The 17,451-nt window shown below is 48.2% G+C and overlaps 1 protein-coding gene across 4 annotated transcripts in view; it reads left to right on the forward strand.

The window, feature by feature from the left end:
* EHBP1L1 (EH domain binding protein 1 like 1) overlaps window positions 1-17,451 on the forward strand; it is a 745,047-nt gene that overhangs the window by 586,946 nt on the left and 140,650 nt on the right. For all 4 annotated transcript variants that reach the window (XM_069644852.1, XM_069644854.1, XM_069644853.1 and 1 more), the window contains one exon: window positions 14,209-15,072. In XM_069644852.1, the coding sequence (XP_069500953.1) occupies window positions 14,209-15,072 (864 nt within the window). The remainder of the gene's footprint in view (window positions 1-14,208; window positions 15,073-17,451) is intronic.

The following is a 17,451-nucleotide window of genomic DNA, read 5'->3' on the forward strand; positions in this document are numbered from 1 at the left end:
GGAATGTCGCCACCCAAAGTTTGTTGAGAAAGGAACTGGTTGATTTGGCAAACAGAACTTTGTGTGTGGGGTTTGAACCCGGACGAGGGGGAACCAGGGGTGAGGTCGTCACCCAAAGTCATATGTGAAATAGAACTTTGTGTTTGTTAGTTGAAATTATCAGGCCCTCGAAGGCAAGAGACTTTTTATTACAAAGAGACTTAACCATCAAAGAACCGGATAGCTGGACCTGAACTGTCTAGGATAACTACTATCAAACAAATGATCTTACTATCAACTTGCTCAAAACAAAAGTTATGAAGTGTAATATACCAAAGAATTGGAAGATCAAAAAACAATCTTAGTCTTTGATGGGCATCGTCTTGGAGTGTGTACAGCAATACACATAGCTGAGCTCGGTTATTGCTAAACAAGGGAATATAAAAGTACACATAGGGCCTCATTACACGGTAGGCGGTAAGGGTTTACCGGTACCGGTATTTTACCGGTACCGGTAAACCCTTACCACCTTACTACGAGGTAGCCTTTGCGGGTTGGAGAATTTAACGCCTGCTTTTTGCAGGCGTTAAAAACCAACCCGCAAAGGGACCAGGGAGCTAATTACGGTACCGCAATTTGCGGTGCCGTAATTAGCACCTTCCCCATTCCCATTATGCCCTATGGGGCAAAAATGGGAATGGGGAAGGGCAATGGGGGAAGGGGCAATTGCCGCCCCACCAACCTTGGAATAGGGCGGTAATTCCCCTTTCCACCAAGGCGGTGCCGGTATTTTACCGGCATGGACCAAGGTGCTAATAGCACCTTGGTCCACCGCCGTCCGTGTAATGAGGCCCTAGAGTCTTTAAAAACAAAAGTAACAACTGCAACCTCGCAAGCTAATAGGCTCCAGGCCAAGTATGGTAAATTTTCCTTGAAACCAGCAATCAATTATTATTTGCAGAAAGTCTCTCCTATTGTTCTGTATGCTTCAGAAACTAAATCGATTTTAACAGACCAGACCTGGACAAATATGGAAGGGAAATTTTGGCATAAAGTACTCCATTTGCCCCAATGTGTCCCTGTGGTATGGATCTGACATGAACTTAGATTGATATCTTTGTATGTGCGCTACCAATGGCAAGTAATGGCTATGTTCAGAAAATGTACCCTAGCACTTCAGTCGTCAATGGTGGTGGGCATGCTGGCCACATATGTGTTCTATTCTGGCAACAAATTCATCTCACAACGGCGCAAGTTGGTGGTACATACCTTGGCCGCGAGCGACATTTCATTACTACTACTCCTCCAAAATCCGATGAGAGCGAAAACCAAGCTCTTTCAGACTGATTGGATCCAAACGCGAGCCAAATGCGAAAAATATCGCAATTTTTATGAGCACCCATTCAGTTTATCAGAGATTATAGCAACTCAGAGAAATATGTAGTGCTATCTCCATCTGAGTCCCATAGACAAGATTTTATGCGATTACGCTTTAATCTTTGGTACACTTGAGAAATTCAGGCGAAGCTGAAGATGATAAAATCGACCAACAATTTGTGTCGTTATTGTGAGCAACCTGAGCAAAAAGAATCCTTGAAACACATTATGGTCGAGTGTCCGGCTCTGATGAATCAAAGAATTACGCATTTCAAACCAGCACTGAAGGAGTTCCGTGAGCCCACGCCTGATCAATTATGGCTCATGATACATTCAGGTTTCCTTGTACATTTGCGAATCAGGGCAATTGAATTTTTGAAGGGCCTTAAGTTAAAAGAGAACTGATCCTTGATTCAATTGACAACTGTATATGATATAAATGACAACATATGAAATCAGCTGGCATTGAGCTATTTTAAAATCCAAAGTGTAGGTAATCAATGAACTTATCGACAGACACTTGGGTCTGAATTATCTATATTTCATGTTTGTAATCTGTTGTGCAATTTGTGTTCTATTTGGCTGTTTTATTTCTTTTCTAGTTCATCCTAATTTTAAACAATGTTTTTTCTTTATTTATTTTAAGTGTTTATTGAAATGAAACTAAAAATGCAAATACCTTTTATTTTTTCAAATTTTATATATGAATACTGTGTAAAATATTGTAAAGTTGACAAAGTACAGCTACATCAATAAAACATTTTTTAAAAAGGAACTGAACTGTCAGCTTGTGCTGGTAAAGCTTGCGTCTGTGCTTTGTTCAGGAGACCCACCTTGTCCCGTGCTGAAAACCATGGGGAAAGGAGACCCCTGGCAATCGCATACTGACTTATTATTTGTGAACACTTTTTCCTTTATTGAAACCCTATGCCACACTCTTCCTGTAATTAGCTGTAAGGAATCATGTTTTTAGTATAGGCCTTTTTATTTTGACACAAAGCCACGAGAACTGCCTTATTATGATTTGATGGTCGACACTGGCTCCCATCTTAGATTTAGGTTTAGGTTAGGCGTTTTTCCACCCTGCATTTACAGTTTAATAAACACTTTGAACTGTGATCACTTGTGTCTGCCTTTACTGTTGCCACCATGAGTTGCTTACACCGTCAAGAGCAGCACATCCCTCAGCTTCCGGAAGAGGTAAGTGCCATGCTATGAAAAGGGGCAATAGAGCTAGTTCCCCAAAGGCTCTGGGGCTCCGGAGTCTATTCCAGATTCTTTCTAGTCAGAAAGAAGACAGGGGGCAGGAGACCCATCCTGGACCTACAACGTGTGAACAAATACTTAAAGTCCCAAAAATTCAGGATGGTCATGTTGCAGCACGTGCTCAGCCAACTGGAGAAAGGGGATTTCTTGGCGTTGTTGGACCTAGAGGACGCCTATTTCCAATTCCCCATTAACAAGAAACATCGGAAAGTTCTACGCTTTGGGCTGCAGGGACAGCACTACCAGTTCAAGGCCCTACCATTCGGCTTGAAGTCAGCCCCAAGAGAGTTGACGAAATGCCTGGCACCAGTGGCAGCCCATCTACTCCTACAGGGCATACACCTATACCCGTACCTGGACGACTGGCTGATGCACGCCCACTCGTCGAGTCCTGCTTAACGCCATTGCAGAACATGCTGTTCCTCTGCGCCAGACTCAACACAGTGTCTCGCCTGGCGTCGCCCTCAGGGGAGTGGCTAGCAGCCATCCAAGCAAAGGTGCAACGACTGTCACTGGCGAAAACGGCCATGGTGCGGGCCATCAAGACGTTACTGGGCATGATGTCATCTTGCATCTACCTCGTCCATCTCTGCAGGTTGCAGAAGTGAGCACTACAAGAATTCCTGGATGCCCGTTGGATACAGGTGTCTGGAAGCTTCACGGACAAGATCCCTCTCAACGAGGAGTTCTGACAGGTGATAGAGTGGTGAAGGGTCCGCTCCCACATCGCCCAAAGCACAGGATTTCAGAACCCCCATACCAGGAGACGGTCACCACGGATGCCTCCCTGGAATCTTGCAGAGCACACACCGGACGTCTACATGCCAGAGGCCTGTGGCTGCCAGAGGAGAAGGATCTGCATATCAACATCGTGGCGCTACGGGCGGTGTTCTGGGCCCTCAAGTCGTTCCTACTGTCTCTGAAAGGCAAGGTGGTGAGGATCTTCACGGACAACACCACCACCATGTACTACACCAGGAAGCATGGGAGCACTCGATCCTAGGCTCTCTCCAAGGAAGCCCAGGAATTATGGCACTGGGCTGTCAGACAGGTGATGTTCATCGTCCCTCTTCACCTGGCGGGAGTCAAGAACTACATTGCAGCCTGCCTCAGCAGGGAACTGCGCTCCTACCCTGAGTGGGAGTTTCATCAGGATCAGGTGGACCGCCTGTTGGTCGAATGGGACAGATCCCAGATCAATCTGTTTGCGACGGTGGTGAACTCCAAATGTAGGAAGTTTGCCAGCAGGTTCCACCAGCCGAGGAGCTTGGGGGACACATTCTCCTTCTTGTGGGAAGGACTGTTTCTGTATGCGTTCCCTCCATTCCTTCTCCCGCTACGAGTCATCAACACACCTAGACCTTGCCAATGCAAGATTCATCACTCTGGCGTGGCTGAGGCAGATTTGGTATCCGCACCTCCAGTCAAGTTGCCAGTGGTTCTCGATCTTCTCATCAGAGAGAGAGTTGCAATCCTTCATCACAACCCAGTATCACTGAACCTGAAGGCTTGGCTCCTGCAGCTTTAGAGTTTGGGGTTTATAAGTTGCCAGCGGACTGCGGGGAGTTCCTGGCCAAGGCCAGGGCATCGACGACTTTGAATTGCTACGGCCATAAGTGGAAATGTTTTGCTACGTGGTGCCGGTCACAGAAGATTACCCCTCTGAGGGTCACGGCTCCTCAGACCTTGCCGTACTTGTTGTCCTTGGCAAAGGCTGTGCTGGCTCACGCATCCATCAAGGTACATCTGGCGGCTATCTCCGGCTACACCAGATCCCCCTGGAGATCCTATATGTGGTCGCACAGACTCGTTAAGGAGTTTCTCAAATACTTTTTCCAATCCTTCCCGCTGGTGCAAGCACCTGCCCCAGCGTGGGGACTCAACGTGGTTATGACAGGCCCATGGGGGCGCCCTTCGGCCTATGCAACAGGCCCAACTCAAGTTTCTCTCTTGGAAGACGGCTTTCCTTGCGGCCATCACCTCTGCCAGACGTGTAGGTGAGATCCAGGCCCTATCATGCAAGCAATCATACCTGACTTTCCACGAATCAAGGGTGATACTGTGTACGCACCCCTCTTTCATACCGAAGGTTCAGACAGAATTCCACCTCAACAAGCCTTTGGTGTTGCCTGTTTTCTTCACAAGACCTTTGCCGCTGTCGGAGAGGGCCTTGCATCGCTGGACGTTGCTCATGCCTTGAAGTTCTATGTGACATGCACAAAGATTTTTCGGAAGACTTCGCAATTGTTTGTAAACTTTGGTCCTGTGAACCATGGGAAGGTTTTGTCCAAGGCTTCCATTTCTAGGTGGTTCTTTGGCTTCTTCATGCACTGCCATCGGTTGACGAACTGGCCGCTGCCGGGCCGTCCGAGAGCCTACTCCTCCAGAGCGATCGCTGCGACAACGGTGTTCCTTTCTGGTGTGCCCCAGCTGGACATCTGCAGGGCTGCTGTGTGCAGAATATTACCAGAGAGTAGGGAAAGATCTGTCACCAGGCATCAGCGCACATTCTACAAGGGGTATAGCAACTTCATCTGCCTTACAAAGAGGCGTTCCAGTAAAGGAAATATGCCGAGTAGCGACATGTTCATCGCTCCACACGTTCACCAAGCATTACTGCCTGGATGAAGTATGTGGATCGGATGCCCGTTTCGGTAGGGCGGTTTTGCAGAGCTTCCTTGTCTAAGGACTTTCATCCCACCTCCGTACTCTGTACTGCTGTTCTTTCTATGGATTCTTCTCCCGAGGATTCCTTATCACCCTCCGATCTGACTCCGCTATGAAAGTGGCCTGCATTATTTATGTGGTTATCCTCTTCTTATGGGATTAGGTTTTGATAGTTATGTATCAGGCACAGTTTGAGGCAACGCTGTAAGTCAGTGGGCCTCATTACAGGTCAGGCGGTCCGGAATTAACAGTGGCGGTAAACCCGCCGCCACTGTTAATTCCGGACCGCCCGATCCCGAGTCCTGCAGGCGGGAGGTGATGTTCCTGCCAGGTCTGACCTGGCGGGTTTAACACCGCCCGCCTGCAGGCGGACGTGAAAACACCAGCACCATCACGAGATGGTGCTGGTGTTTTCACTTCCCCATATAGGACTCAATGGGAATGGGGATTTACCGAATTCCGCCTCTGGAATTCCCAGGACACCAGGGTCGTAATGCCCTGGTATTTCCGGGAGTCACGGAGGCGGAATGGTAATACGAGTCCGGCGGTAACCGAGGTGGTTTTACCTCCTCGGTTACCGCCGGACTCGTAATGAGGCCCAGTGACTTTCAGTGCAATCCTGTTCCTCTTGGTTTAAAAAATAAAAAAAGTTTTGTTGGTTGTTTTCAGCCCAAATCCTTGGATCCTTCTTCCACGGATGTTGAGGTCAGGGGGACAAAGGTGAGGAACTGAGGTACAGGGACGTAGTGACATAGTATATATGACGGCCGTCGTAACGTCCCGAGCCGATGAGTAACACGACCAAATCAAGAGGGACAGAGGGTCGAGTCGAGTTGTACTGCACCCCCGGTTGAGAACGTTTCTGAGCAGCTGACACTGGAATGGATATCAATCTGATGAGGAATCTGCAGGCAAAGTACATTTTACTTCTTTGTCACTAGTCTCCTACACCACTGCCGGTAAGTAATTTTTACTTCTTTGTCACTAGTCCTCTCCACCACTCACCAGTCTGCTTCATATTTCTCGGCAGTCCCAAACCTCTTCTTCGAAGGGATTGTGTCCTCCGACGTATTCCTCATCTTAGATATCTCTTTCCAGCTCTGCTGGCCTCGGAAAATGTTTTCTCTAGAGGGGGCTGCGGGTCGACGTCCTCCGAGTCGATGTCCCTCGACAGCCGCCGTATCGACGTCGACGTCATCCTGCCTATAAAGGCCGCGCGCAGCGTCCGTTGCTCAGTTCCGTTTTTCCGCGCTTACTCAGTGCCTCGGAATACCGTTGCTCAGTTCTTAGTCAGATTAATCCTATTTACCTCGAGTCATTCGATCCGTACTCGATGGCTTCCTCGTCGGAACCGACAACTCCTCGATCCGGCTTCAAGAAATGTCGAGATTGTGGGAAAAAGATGTCGTTGACTGACCCTCACAGAGTTTGTCTGTGGTGTTTGGGAACTGAACACCATTGTTCGGAATGCGAGGACTGTATGTCCATGACAGCTAAGGCCCTGAAGGAGCATAGGGGGAAGCTGGAGAAAGGTAAGACTTTTAAAGCTTCTTCTTCGTCGACGAAGTCGAGACATTCGTCTCCTCGTCACCATTCGCGCTCCAGGTCTCGGAGTGGGTCTCATCACTCCTCGAGATCGAAGCACTCAAAGAGGAGACGTCGAAGATCCCCTTCTCCGTCTTCCTCTTCCTCTGTTTCGCCAAAAAGAATCCCTTGCCCCACGAAACATAGTTCCCGGGCTGAATGGGAGGAATTCCGCAAAAATATGATGAGCGTCTTCGAGAAAGCGGCCTCGACCCCCTCGAAGACTGCCGAGAGCGATGCTCTGGTCGAAAGAACCAAAGGTCAAAAACGCCGCGAGTCGCAGTACCCGGCGAAGGAAACCTCTCGAGCGCGTCTCGAACCCTCGAGTAGGACTATGACCTCCAAACCTTCCTCGAAGGGTCCGTCGACGCCGTCGACGAGGGTTCCGTCGACGCCGAGGTCGATGTCTTCGACGCCATTGTCGAAGGGACCTTCGACACACGGGTCTGTCGACTCGACGCCAGCTTCGACACCGGCGTCGACGCCAAGAAAAGTCACGGTTACGACACACCCAGTGACTATCCCCAGGTCCTCGACGTCGATGGCTTTGAGATTGTCGAGTAGAATTCCAATTCTGTCGAGGTCTTCGAGGCCTCCGCCTTTGTTTTCGACGCCACGCTCGAAGCCTTCGACGTCGGCGTCGACGACATCGACGTTTTCGAGGCCGATAATGACAAGTTCGGCACCCTCTGCCTTGGAAATGGGATTTACTCCCTTTATGAGTTCAGAACAATTGAGAACTATGTCCTCAATTTTGGAAGAGGGTGAATTGTCTGAACAGGAAGACACATTTGAGTTGCAGGGACCTGTAACCCCAATTAGAGAGGAATTTTCCTCTGAAGAGAGGAGGTTAAAGGATCTTCATGATTCCTTACATGAGGCAAGTGGGTTAGACACTTCCCCTGAGGTGGAGTTTGCTAAGCCAGACCCGGGGGAGCATGCTGAAACCCCCTATAGAGCCTTAATGGCCAGGATCACAGAGTTCATGGGGTGGTCTGCACCTTCACAATCTTTCCAACAAGATGACCTCACGGATATTCTTGACAAAGGCCCACAGGAGGATCCTGTGGTGCCTTTTCATAAAGCTCTTCAGAGAAAGATCATGACAAACTGGGAAACCCCAGATGTAGTACAAGCAGTAAATAAAAAACTGTCTACAAAGTACAGGGTATCTTCTACAGACCCAGAGTTTTTGTCTAAACACCCATCCCCAGAAAGTCTGGTGGTACAGGCAGCATCCTCTACCGATGTCAAGACGGCTTATCCTACCGTCCCACAGGACAGGGACGATAAAAAATATGATGTTATGGCAAAGAAAGTCTTTTCAGCATGTAGCATGGCGTTAAAATCTGTTAATGCTACTTGCACCCTTGCTAGGTTCAGCCATACACTTTGGGAGTGTGCTTCTACAGCGGCTGACTGCATCCCGGAGGGAGAAGAAAGGGATGCGTTCCTGAATATTATACAGGACGGTAAAGACGCTATGTGCGAATCCCTCCAGACGGGCATTGATTTGGCTGACAGTATCAGCAGAGCAATGGCGGCAAGTACATCAACCAGGAGATTCGCTTGGTTGAGAAAGTCTGGTTTTGCCCCAGATGTGCAAGCCAGGCTCTTGAACATGCCATTCGATGGCTCTTCTTTGTTCGGGAAAAAGGCGGATGACAGTTTAGAGAAACTGCAAACTTCAAAAGCAGCAGCAAAATCCCTAGGAGCTGCAATCCGTCAGACTCCTTTTCGTCCCACAGGAACCTCTGCGAGGGGCAAGTCCTTTCGCTTCTACTCCGCATTCGGAAGAGGTAGAGGACGACCGGCTCAAAGGGGACAAAGAAGAACTACCCGAGGTGGACGGAGTAGATATTCAAAAGCCGCAGCAACAGCAGGTACCCCTTTACCATCGGCATCTGCATCAGCCGCCCCAAAACCACTCTGAGGACTTCCCTCACAGCACACCTGTAGGAGGCAGGTTGACTCAACATCTGGCGGTATGTCAGGCTATCACGTCAGATGCTTGGGCATTGGAAACAGTTGCCCAAGGTTACTGCCTGCCTTTCCTACGTATACCTCAGAGTCATCCACCGGGGGTCAGCTCTCAGAAAGCTCCAGATCCGCTCCTCTTGCAGGAAATTTGGGACCTGCTAGAGAAAGGTGCCATAGAACCGGTACCTGTAGCGGAGAGGAACAAGGGCTGGTACTCCCCTTACTTTCTCATTCAAAAGAAAGACGGAGGACTGAGACCCATCTTGGACTTGCGAAAATTGAACAAATTCCTCAGAAAAGACAAATTCAAGATGGTCACTCTTTCTCAGATCCTCCAGGCCCTTCAGTTCCAGGACTGGTTGGTATCTCTGGACCTTCAGGACGCTTATTTCCATGTGCCTATCCATCTCAAACACAGGAAATACCTGAGGTTCGCAATTGGCAACTCTCACTATCAATTTCGAGTGCTGCCATTTGGGCTGACCCCCGCCCCGAGGGTCTTCACCAAGTTAATGTCGGTAGTGGCTGCAAGTCTAAGGAGGGAAGGGATTCACGTCTACCCCTACCTGGACGATTGGTTGATCAGGGCTGTTTCTCCGGAACAAGCTCAGATCCAGCTAAATCACGTGTGCCACTTCCTTCACAGACTGGGCTTCTCCCTCAATTTAAAGAAGTCACAAATGATACCATCGCAGAGACTCCAGTTCATAGGAGCGATCCTGGACACTTCCCTGGGAAAAGCCTTGCCACCAGAGGTGAGGGCTCAAGATATTCTACAGATGGTTACCAAGTTCCAACATGCCCAACGTCTCCCAGCCTTCGACTTTTTGAGGTTGCTAGGCCTCATGGCATCCTGCATTTTCCTAGTGCCAGAGGCTCGCCTGAGAATGAGATCCCTCCAGTGGGCACTGAGGACTCAGTGGTCACAATTCTCAGGGAGAATGACAGATCTTCTTCAGGTTCCCGGCAGGGTGGCTCGAGACCTTCAGTGGTGGGCCTATCAGGAGAACATTCTGAAAGGAGAACAGTTTTGGCAACCCTGGCCGGAGATAACAGTAGTCACGGATGCCTCACTCACGGGGTGGGGAGCCCACGCCAACGACTTGACCATTAGCGGTCGTTGGTCTCCATCGGTGTCCAGACTACATATCAACCTGTTAGAGCTGAGAGCCATCAGACTTGCGCTGAAGGCGTTCCTGCCAGCTGTACAAGGGAAGAACGTCCTGATAATGACGGACAACACGGTGGCCATGCATTACCTCAACAAAAGAGGAGGCGTAGGATCACTACCCCTGTGCAGAGAGGCGATGCAGCTCTGGTTTTGGGCAATCCAAGAAGGAATCTCTCTATCGGCAGTTCACCTAGCCAGAGAGAAGAACTTGACAGCGGACGCTCTGAGCAGGCAGAACACAGTCTCCCACGAGTGGGAGCTAGCTCAGGAAGTCCTTCAAGAGATCTTCGCCCTTTGGGGAACCCCTCAGGTAGATCTGTTCGCCACCAGCCTAAACAGGAAATGCGACCTGTTCTGCTCAAGGGAATTTCCCCCGAGAGGAGCTCTGGGAGACGCGTTCATAGTGGACTGGGAGTTTCCGCTTCTGTACGCGTTCCCATCGGTCCCTGTCATTCCTCAAATGATCAGGAGGTTGAGAAGATTCTGGAGAACCATGATCCTAATTGCCCTGGATTGGGCCAGGAGAACGTGGTACCCGGACCTTCTAGACTTGTCCATCTGCCCTCCAATTCGACTTCCACTCAGAGAGAACCTACTCTCACAGAAGGGAGGTCAGGTTCTCCATCCAGACATCAAAACCCTCAACCTTCACGCTTGGCTTCTGAAAGGCTGAGGTACAAGGATTGGGACCTCCCTGATGATGTTATGGAGGTGTTGCTTTCGGCAAGGAGGCCAGCAACAAAGTCTTTATACCACTGCCGTTGGAACAAATTTTGCAGCTGGTGTAGAGAACTGAATATCGACCCTTTTTCATGTGGTACACCAATGGTTTTGTCCTTCCTACTACATTTGGCAAATTCAGGCCTTCAAGTTGGCACCATTAAGGGCTATCTCGCAGTGCTATCCATCTTTAAGCGTACTGCGGAAGAACCATCCTATTTCAAATTACCCTTGGTAATACAGTTTCTAAAGGGGTTAACCAATGTTTATCCCCCAAGACCATTCCAAATTCCCCTATGGGATTTAAACTTAGTACTAACTTTCCTGATGGGTACACCTTTCGAACCTCTCCATTCTTGTTCGTTAAGATTCCTTACCCTTAAAACTGTTTTTATTAATAGCACTTACATCTGCTAGAAGGGTGAGCGAATTACAAGCTCTTTCTTGTAAACCCCCTCACACAATATTTCACAAAGACAAAGTTGTCCTGCAAGTGAAGCCTAATTTCCTCCCAAAGGTGGTTTCTGAATTCCATATCACTCAGAAGATTACCCTACCATCTTTCTATCCTCCTCCTCACCCGGGGAAAGAGGAAGAGAGGTTACACAGGCTAGACCCTAGGAGGGCTTTAAGTTTTTACATCAGTAGACTAGCCAGGATAAGACAGGCAGACCAGCTGTTTGTAGGTTACGCAGGTCACAAGCTGGGGTTACCAATAACTAAGCAGACCATTTCCAGATGGATCATTCTAGCCATTCTGGAATGTTATAAACTGGCAGGGAAAGAGCCCCCTCAAAACCTTAGGGCTCATTCGACCAGAGGTATTGCAGCTTCATCGGCCCTCAAAAGAGGCGTGCCGGTTAAAGACATATGTGCGGCCGCTACATGGTCGTCTGTCCATACCTTTACACGTTTTTACAATTTGGATTCCTCCTCCAGTCAAGAGACTAGATTTGGAAGGGCTGTACTGCATTCTATTCATCAATAGAAGACAGCGTGAAGTCAGTACTCCCTCCTCCGATAATAGAATACTGCTATGGGAGCCTATCTAAGATGAGGAATACGTCGGAGGACACAATCCCTTCGAAGAACAAGTTACTTCTTACCTTGTAACGTTCTTTCGACGGGATGTTCCTCCGACGTATTCCTCATCGACCCTCCCATCCATCCCCGCAGTTCTACTTCCCTTGTTGTTGCAGCTTACGCTCCTTCAGGGTGATTAGTTAGTCCAGAAAGTATTATAGTGGGCTACGAAACGGAACTGAGCAACGGACGCTGCGCGCAGCCTTTATAGGCAGGATGACGTCGACGTCGATACGGCGGCTGTCGAGGGACATCGACTCGGAGGACGTCAACGCGCAGCGCCCTCTAGAGAAAATTTTTTCCGAGGCCAGTAGAGCTGGAAGGAGATATCTAAGATGAGGAATACGTCGGAGGAACATCCCGTCGAAAGAATGTTACAAGGTAAGAAGTAACTTGTTCTTCTTGCTCAGAGGCCCACATATCCTCTCATTGAAGGCAACAAGACCTTCAACTTCATCCTATCGTGAATGTAATGCCTGTGTTTCTTCCACCCCCTCCTCTTCTAATATCACTTCCACAAACTCATTGCCTCATTGCCGCTTTCCTAAATCAAATCTCATTCTCCTTTCTCATTCACCTTTTGCCACGTTGATGGATCCTCCTTTTTTACCTCCAATGTCTACGATATCCTCTCTCTAGTGTCCCTCTTCTGTGACCTTCTTGCTACCTCTACAGCACACTCACTTTTCTTCTTTCCCTCAAGCTTATTTTCAACTTTCGAGTGCTCTTCTTCAAAACTGTCCTTCACACACTTATTTTTACCTTCTATGTCTAGTTTAATAATTTCCCCCTCCTTCCAGCTAGTGCCCCCCAGGACATCAGGCTCTATTTCTCACACCTTAAGTCACTGTTGATCTTCAACTCAATTGTGTCCTTCTCCTCAAAACTAGAGTCCCCCTGATCCCCTCTTTAATAATCTCCAGCCCTCCCCTCTTGCTGTCACCTTAAAGCACCTTTTGATCATTCCCTCTATCTGTTTCCCTTAACTCTACTAATCTCCACCTGTCCTCTGGTTAACCCTCTGCAGCCTCCAAGTTCTTGATTCAGTTTGTTTTGTTGTCTGGCCAACACTCCCCAGCCACCTACCTCTTGAGGCTGTTCCTCTTGTTTGGCCAAGTATCTCCAATTCCTAGTCCGTGCTTTAGCGCCTTCTTCTCTCCTCCCTGACCTGTTCCATATGCACACCTTGCACAAACTCAGATAGCAGCAGCCTCTCTCTCAAAAGCGCTTCCCCTTTTATGGTGCCTGACTGCATCCTGAAGGCCATCCCTTTCATGAGGGTTTGCCTGTGTGGGTGGTCCTCTTTCGTTAGTCAGGAATAGCTGTATCTAAATCGGTTAATTTTCTTGGGTTTCTCTCTTTCAGTAATGTGGATCTCCTCCACTTGCACATGCAGGAGGAAACACAGACACCATGTGCCTTGAAGGAGGCAACTGACACTTGCTCTCCAGCTTCACTGCATGTGTCCCCACCTGGCATTGTAGCAGTGCGTCTCTACTGTTTACTTATGTCTGCATTAATTATTCTGCCCAAAGTCTAGTTCATCCTGTGGGTTGTGGCTTAAAGGGCTTGAAGTTCTCTCGCTTTCATAATTGTCTTGGGTAATAATCTGACGCAACTTTCTTAAAGGGCCAGGCAATAATATGGTGTCAATGGGATAATAACTGTGCTCCCTGTCCATTGCATGATGAGGGCACCCAGGGGGTCCACCCCATACCACCCTGGGACCAACATCACTTAGCATGTGGTGGAATCCGCTGCATGGTTTCCTCTCCACCCAGCTTAAAGGGCAGCCTGGGGACTTTGCCACATCTCATTGAATCACACTGGGGAGTGATGTAGTTGTTGTCACCTCTGTTCGATGTGATATCCTCCCTAGGTAAATGATGGATTGGTTGTCTCCGCTTTGTGATATGGGGTTCTCCCTCAACTGATAAAGTAGTTTTATTTGGATATTTAGATTATGTTTCTTCAACAAGTAAGGTATGAAATGGCCGTGCTCTCTGAGACAAAGCCACTGTGCATTATTCAGAACCTGACTCACACACAAATGTCACAGGGATTTTCGAAAGCATATTCGGGGGCTGAACATATGCCTTTGCTATGCAGTACAGACAGTCCTGTCCGGTCGTTTGTAACGAGATTGACTCCTTTGGAGGAACATGACACATACATCAATCCAAGGGGAAGGATTAAGAGCAATGGATCTCCTTTGGAAAAGGTCATAAACCACTTTACTGGGTTATAGTTCACAATGCTCACTTCCTGCCAAGCATAATCTAGGAAATGTGTAAAATGGATACAAATTTTATTTAACATTCTTCTTTTTTTATTCAAATACTCTGGCGTTAACACTTCATGTTTTTTCATCCTCTCTCTAGGCCTTTGATTGTTTCGCCCTCTTGGGTATCTCTCGGCTATTGGATCCTTCCGACATGGTGTTCCTGACGGTTCCAGACAAGCTGATTGTCATGACATACTTGTGCCAAATCCGGGCCTTCTTCACTGGGCAAGAGCTAAACATTGTGCAGATCGAGCAGAATAGCAGCCAGAGCACATACAAGGTGGGGAAGTTTGACACAGATGACCACTTCTCTGTGGACCCAGCACGTTTCTACTCTGAAAAGATACAGACTACCCCTGGTGGCACCATTGTCCTAAAACCAGTCGGCAGGAGGCCAGAGGATAAAGAGCTACAGATGGGTGCAGGCAAAGTCGTGCATGGGCAAGGTGCATCTGAGACTTTGGAAGTGTTGCCCACCACAAGCACTAGTGTTAACAATACCCGGCCATTGGCAGAAGACCAGCCTGACACACCTTGCAAGGATTCTTTGAATGACGCCAAAGTGGAGGAAGCTGTGAATGTAAACGGGGTTGTGACAGCAGGCATTGGGGCTGCCAGACCGGGGGGGATTCTGCCCCCTCCCAGGTCTAAGAAACTGAGAGTAAATGGCGATCGAGACCTGGCCACGGCTGACATGAAGGGCTCTGTTCAGCAAGAAGGAGCAGAGGTGGGAACAGTTAAGGAGAGACTACAGCGTAGTATCTCCAACACCAGCCAGGGGACGCCTGTTGCACCTCCACGCACCCATGGCAGCAAGTGTGGCTTCTCTCATGTTAGAGATGCTGACCTGGTGAAGAAACGGCGATTGCGCCTGAAGAGCGAATCTTTGTCACTGGAGGATAATGAGGTGGGGGCCCATATGTCAGAGAACATGAGACGGAAGTCAGAGATTCTCACTGTGGTAAGTCCCTTGTTCAGTGGGGAATAATGCATGCTTAGCTAGGTTACGACGCAGATGATGGGAGTCATTTTGTTGAGCGCGGCTCCCTGCAGCAACGCCCACAGAGGACAAAACAATGTTTACTGCATGATGGGGGGAGAGTGGGATTCATGGTGGTACATGCAGCAGAGGAAGATTACTTCACAGGAGGTTGTTGTTTGCACTGGGAATTAGCCCAAATAGTATTTAGGGATGAGCAATCCACAGGTTTAAAAAAAGACCATATCTGTCTGCAGATCCCAGAAGCCAAAGCACTGCTAAAAAAAGGTGGGGACAAAAAAGTTGTTTAAGAAAGAGGCCAACACATATACTTCATCTACACTTGAAAGAGAAAGAGTGACCATACCACTCCTTTCTGGACTAGCGCTGACTCAAACGCTTTGTAAAGACATAAATATTGAAAATGACAGTAATCCATTATTTACATTTATGTGCAGTTTTAGAGGGATATACTTATGGAAACCGGGGGTAAATGTTGGGTGTGACAAGACTTGACAGCATGGGTCCTCCTTCCAAGGAGAGGAGACTTTTTGATAGTCACTTTGACTCCCCTGGGCTATGACAATGTTTTTGATTTCTGGCAGAAACGAGATCTAGTGGGTGGGCGCCAGAAGGGAAAGGGAGTGAAATCGGAGGCACTGCAGGATGAATGGTGACAGATATGTTAGGTAGTGCTTGGGAGCATATAGCACATAAAATAGACTAGCAGGAGATGGAGGTAGCCAGATAAGGCAGGTGTGGGGTCAATACTCAAAATGATTGATAGAACAGGAGGAGACATTTGAAAAGGGACTGATTGTTCATGGGCAGCTATCCTGCCCACAGGTTATAAGAAGAGGACAGGGAGGGGTTTGAGGGAGGTTGTAAAGGGTGTGTGTGAGTAGCAAATATTAGTACTTTGTTGAGAGGAGTGAAGGAGTAGAGGGCATAACAAAGGAGGAGCTAGAAACATTGTCCAGCCAGAACAAAGGTAGAGATTATGGTTTTAGTGGAGTGATAGGTGAGGTGGATACAGGTTTTCATTGTGTTCAGGAGACTAATCACTGCATTGGTTATAGGAGTATTGATGAATTGCTGGAGCTTGAGGATGCTGTTAAAAGGACCCTAAGGTTGTGAGTCTTGAGGATGTGCCACATCATAGGGATCAATGGACCACCTGTTGTGAAGTGCTTGTTGGTAATGTCAAGTGGATGTGCGTCATTGGAAAGGAAGGAGATGTGTTGTGAAGTGCTTGCTTGTGAATGTGAGACCCTGTGATGTTATGTTGGAATGTTGATGTGTGAATGCTGTATGAGTGTTCTGCCTGATGTCAGTTAAGCCTGGGTGATGGGACCCAGTGGTTGCCTTACATGTTAGCTTAATGTAACTGACAATAAAGCTTATGTCAATAAGCTACAAGAGTGTACAGATATACCATTATTAGACTGGGGACGAGGATTAAAGAAACAAAGAACCTATGCAAAGAAATTGAAGATGAAATTGCTGAAGGGGGAGCAACAGGAGAAGAGAAGGAACCACTGCCCCCCAAAGACCCAGAAGTAAGTCCCATCACCCAGGGGTGCAGAGCACAGGGGATTGAGAAAGTGAGAAAGTCCCAGTGCAGGACCAGGGGACATGTAAAGAAGAACGGGCAACACAGTACAGAAGCAGAGAGGTTGAGAAGTATAGAAAGCCCAGCGCAGACCCAGGGCACAAATGAAGATCAAGGGGCAGCCCAGCCCAGTAGCCAAAGGGTTTAAAAGTAAATAAAGCGCAGCACAGACCCTGGACATATGGAAAATAAAGAAGAGCCCACTGCAGGGGTAGCTATACAACCCAGAGCAGGTGTAGAAGCAGTAGAAAAAAATGAAAAGAGAAGTTAAGCCCCAAAGGAGAAGTAAGGACGCTTGAAGTAGAGATTTGAAGAACAGGATGAATCCCCAAATTAAAAGCAAAATGCCCAAAGTATGAAGCAGCGTCCAAAAGCCGTTAATGGAAGAAAGGGCATTGCGTAGAGGGAGTGCAGTGTAGCAATCCCCAGCACCGCCCAGGACATCGCTAGAAGTGAAGTACTACCAAGTTGGTATAAGTAGGAACCAGTGGTGGAGTATCCATATGAGACCCCATGGCTCCAACGTTAAAAATTGACATATACTCTTATGTTCTTTGAAGTGCCAGAAGGAGCAGCATGCAGTTGAGGTGTTTAGTTCAGGACTCAGCCTGTACATTGTGAGGCACGCCGTATTGTACCTGAACGACGACCGTTGGACTGGGAGAGCTCGGTGTGCCTCTGTGGTGTGTGCGCATCTGATGATGTCACATAGCTACATGGGAGTGTAGGCAAAGAGTTGGAACGAAGTT

This window comes from Ambystoma mexicanum, chromosome 2p (assembly GCF_040938575.1).
Source record: "Ambystoma mexicanum isolate Mex_15411 chromosome 2p, UKY_AmexF1_1, whole genome shotgun sequence".
NCBI classification, from domain to species: domain Eukaryota; kingdom Metazoa; phylum Chordata; class Amphibia; order Caudata; family Ambystomatidae; genus Ambystoma; species Ambystoma mexicanum.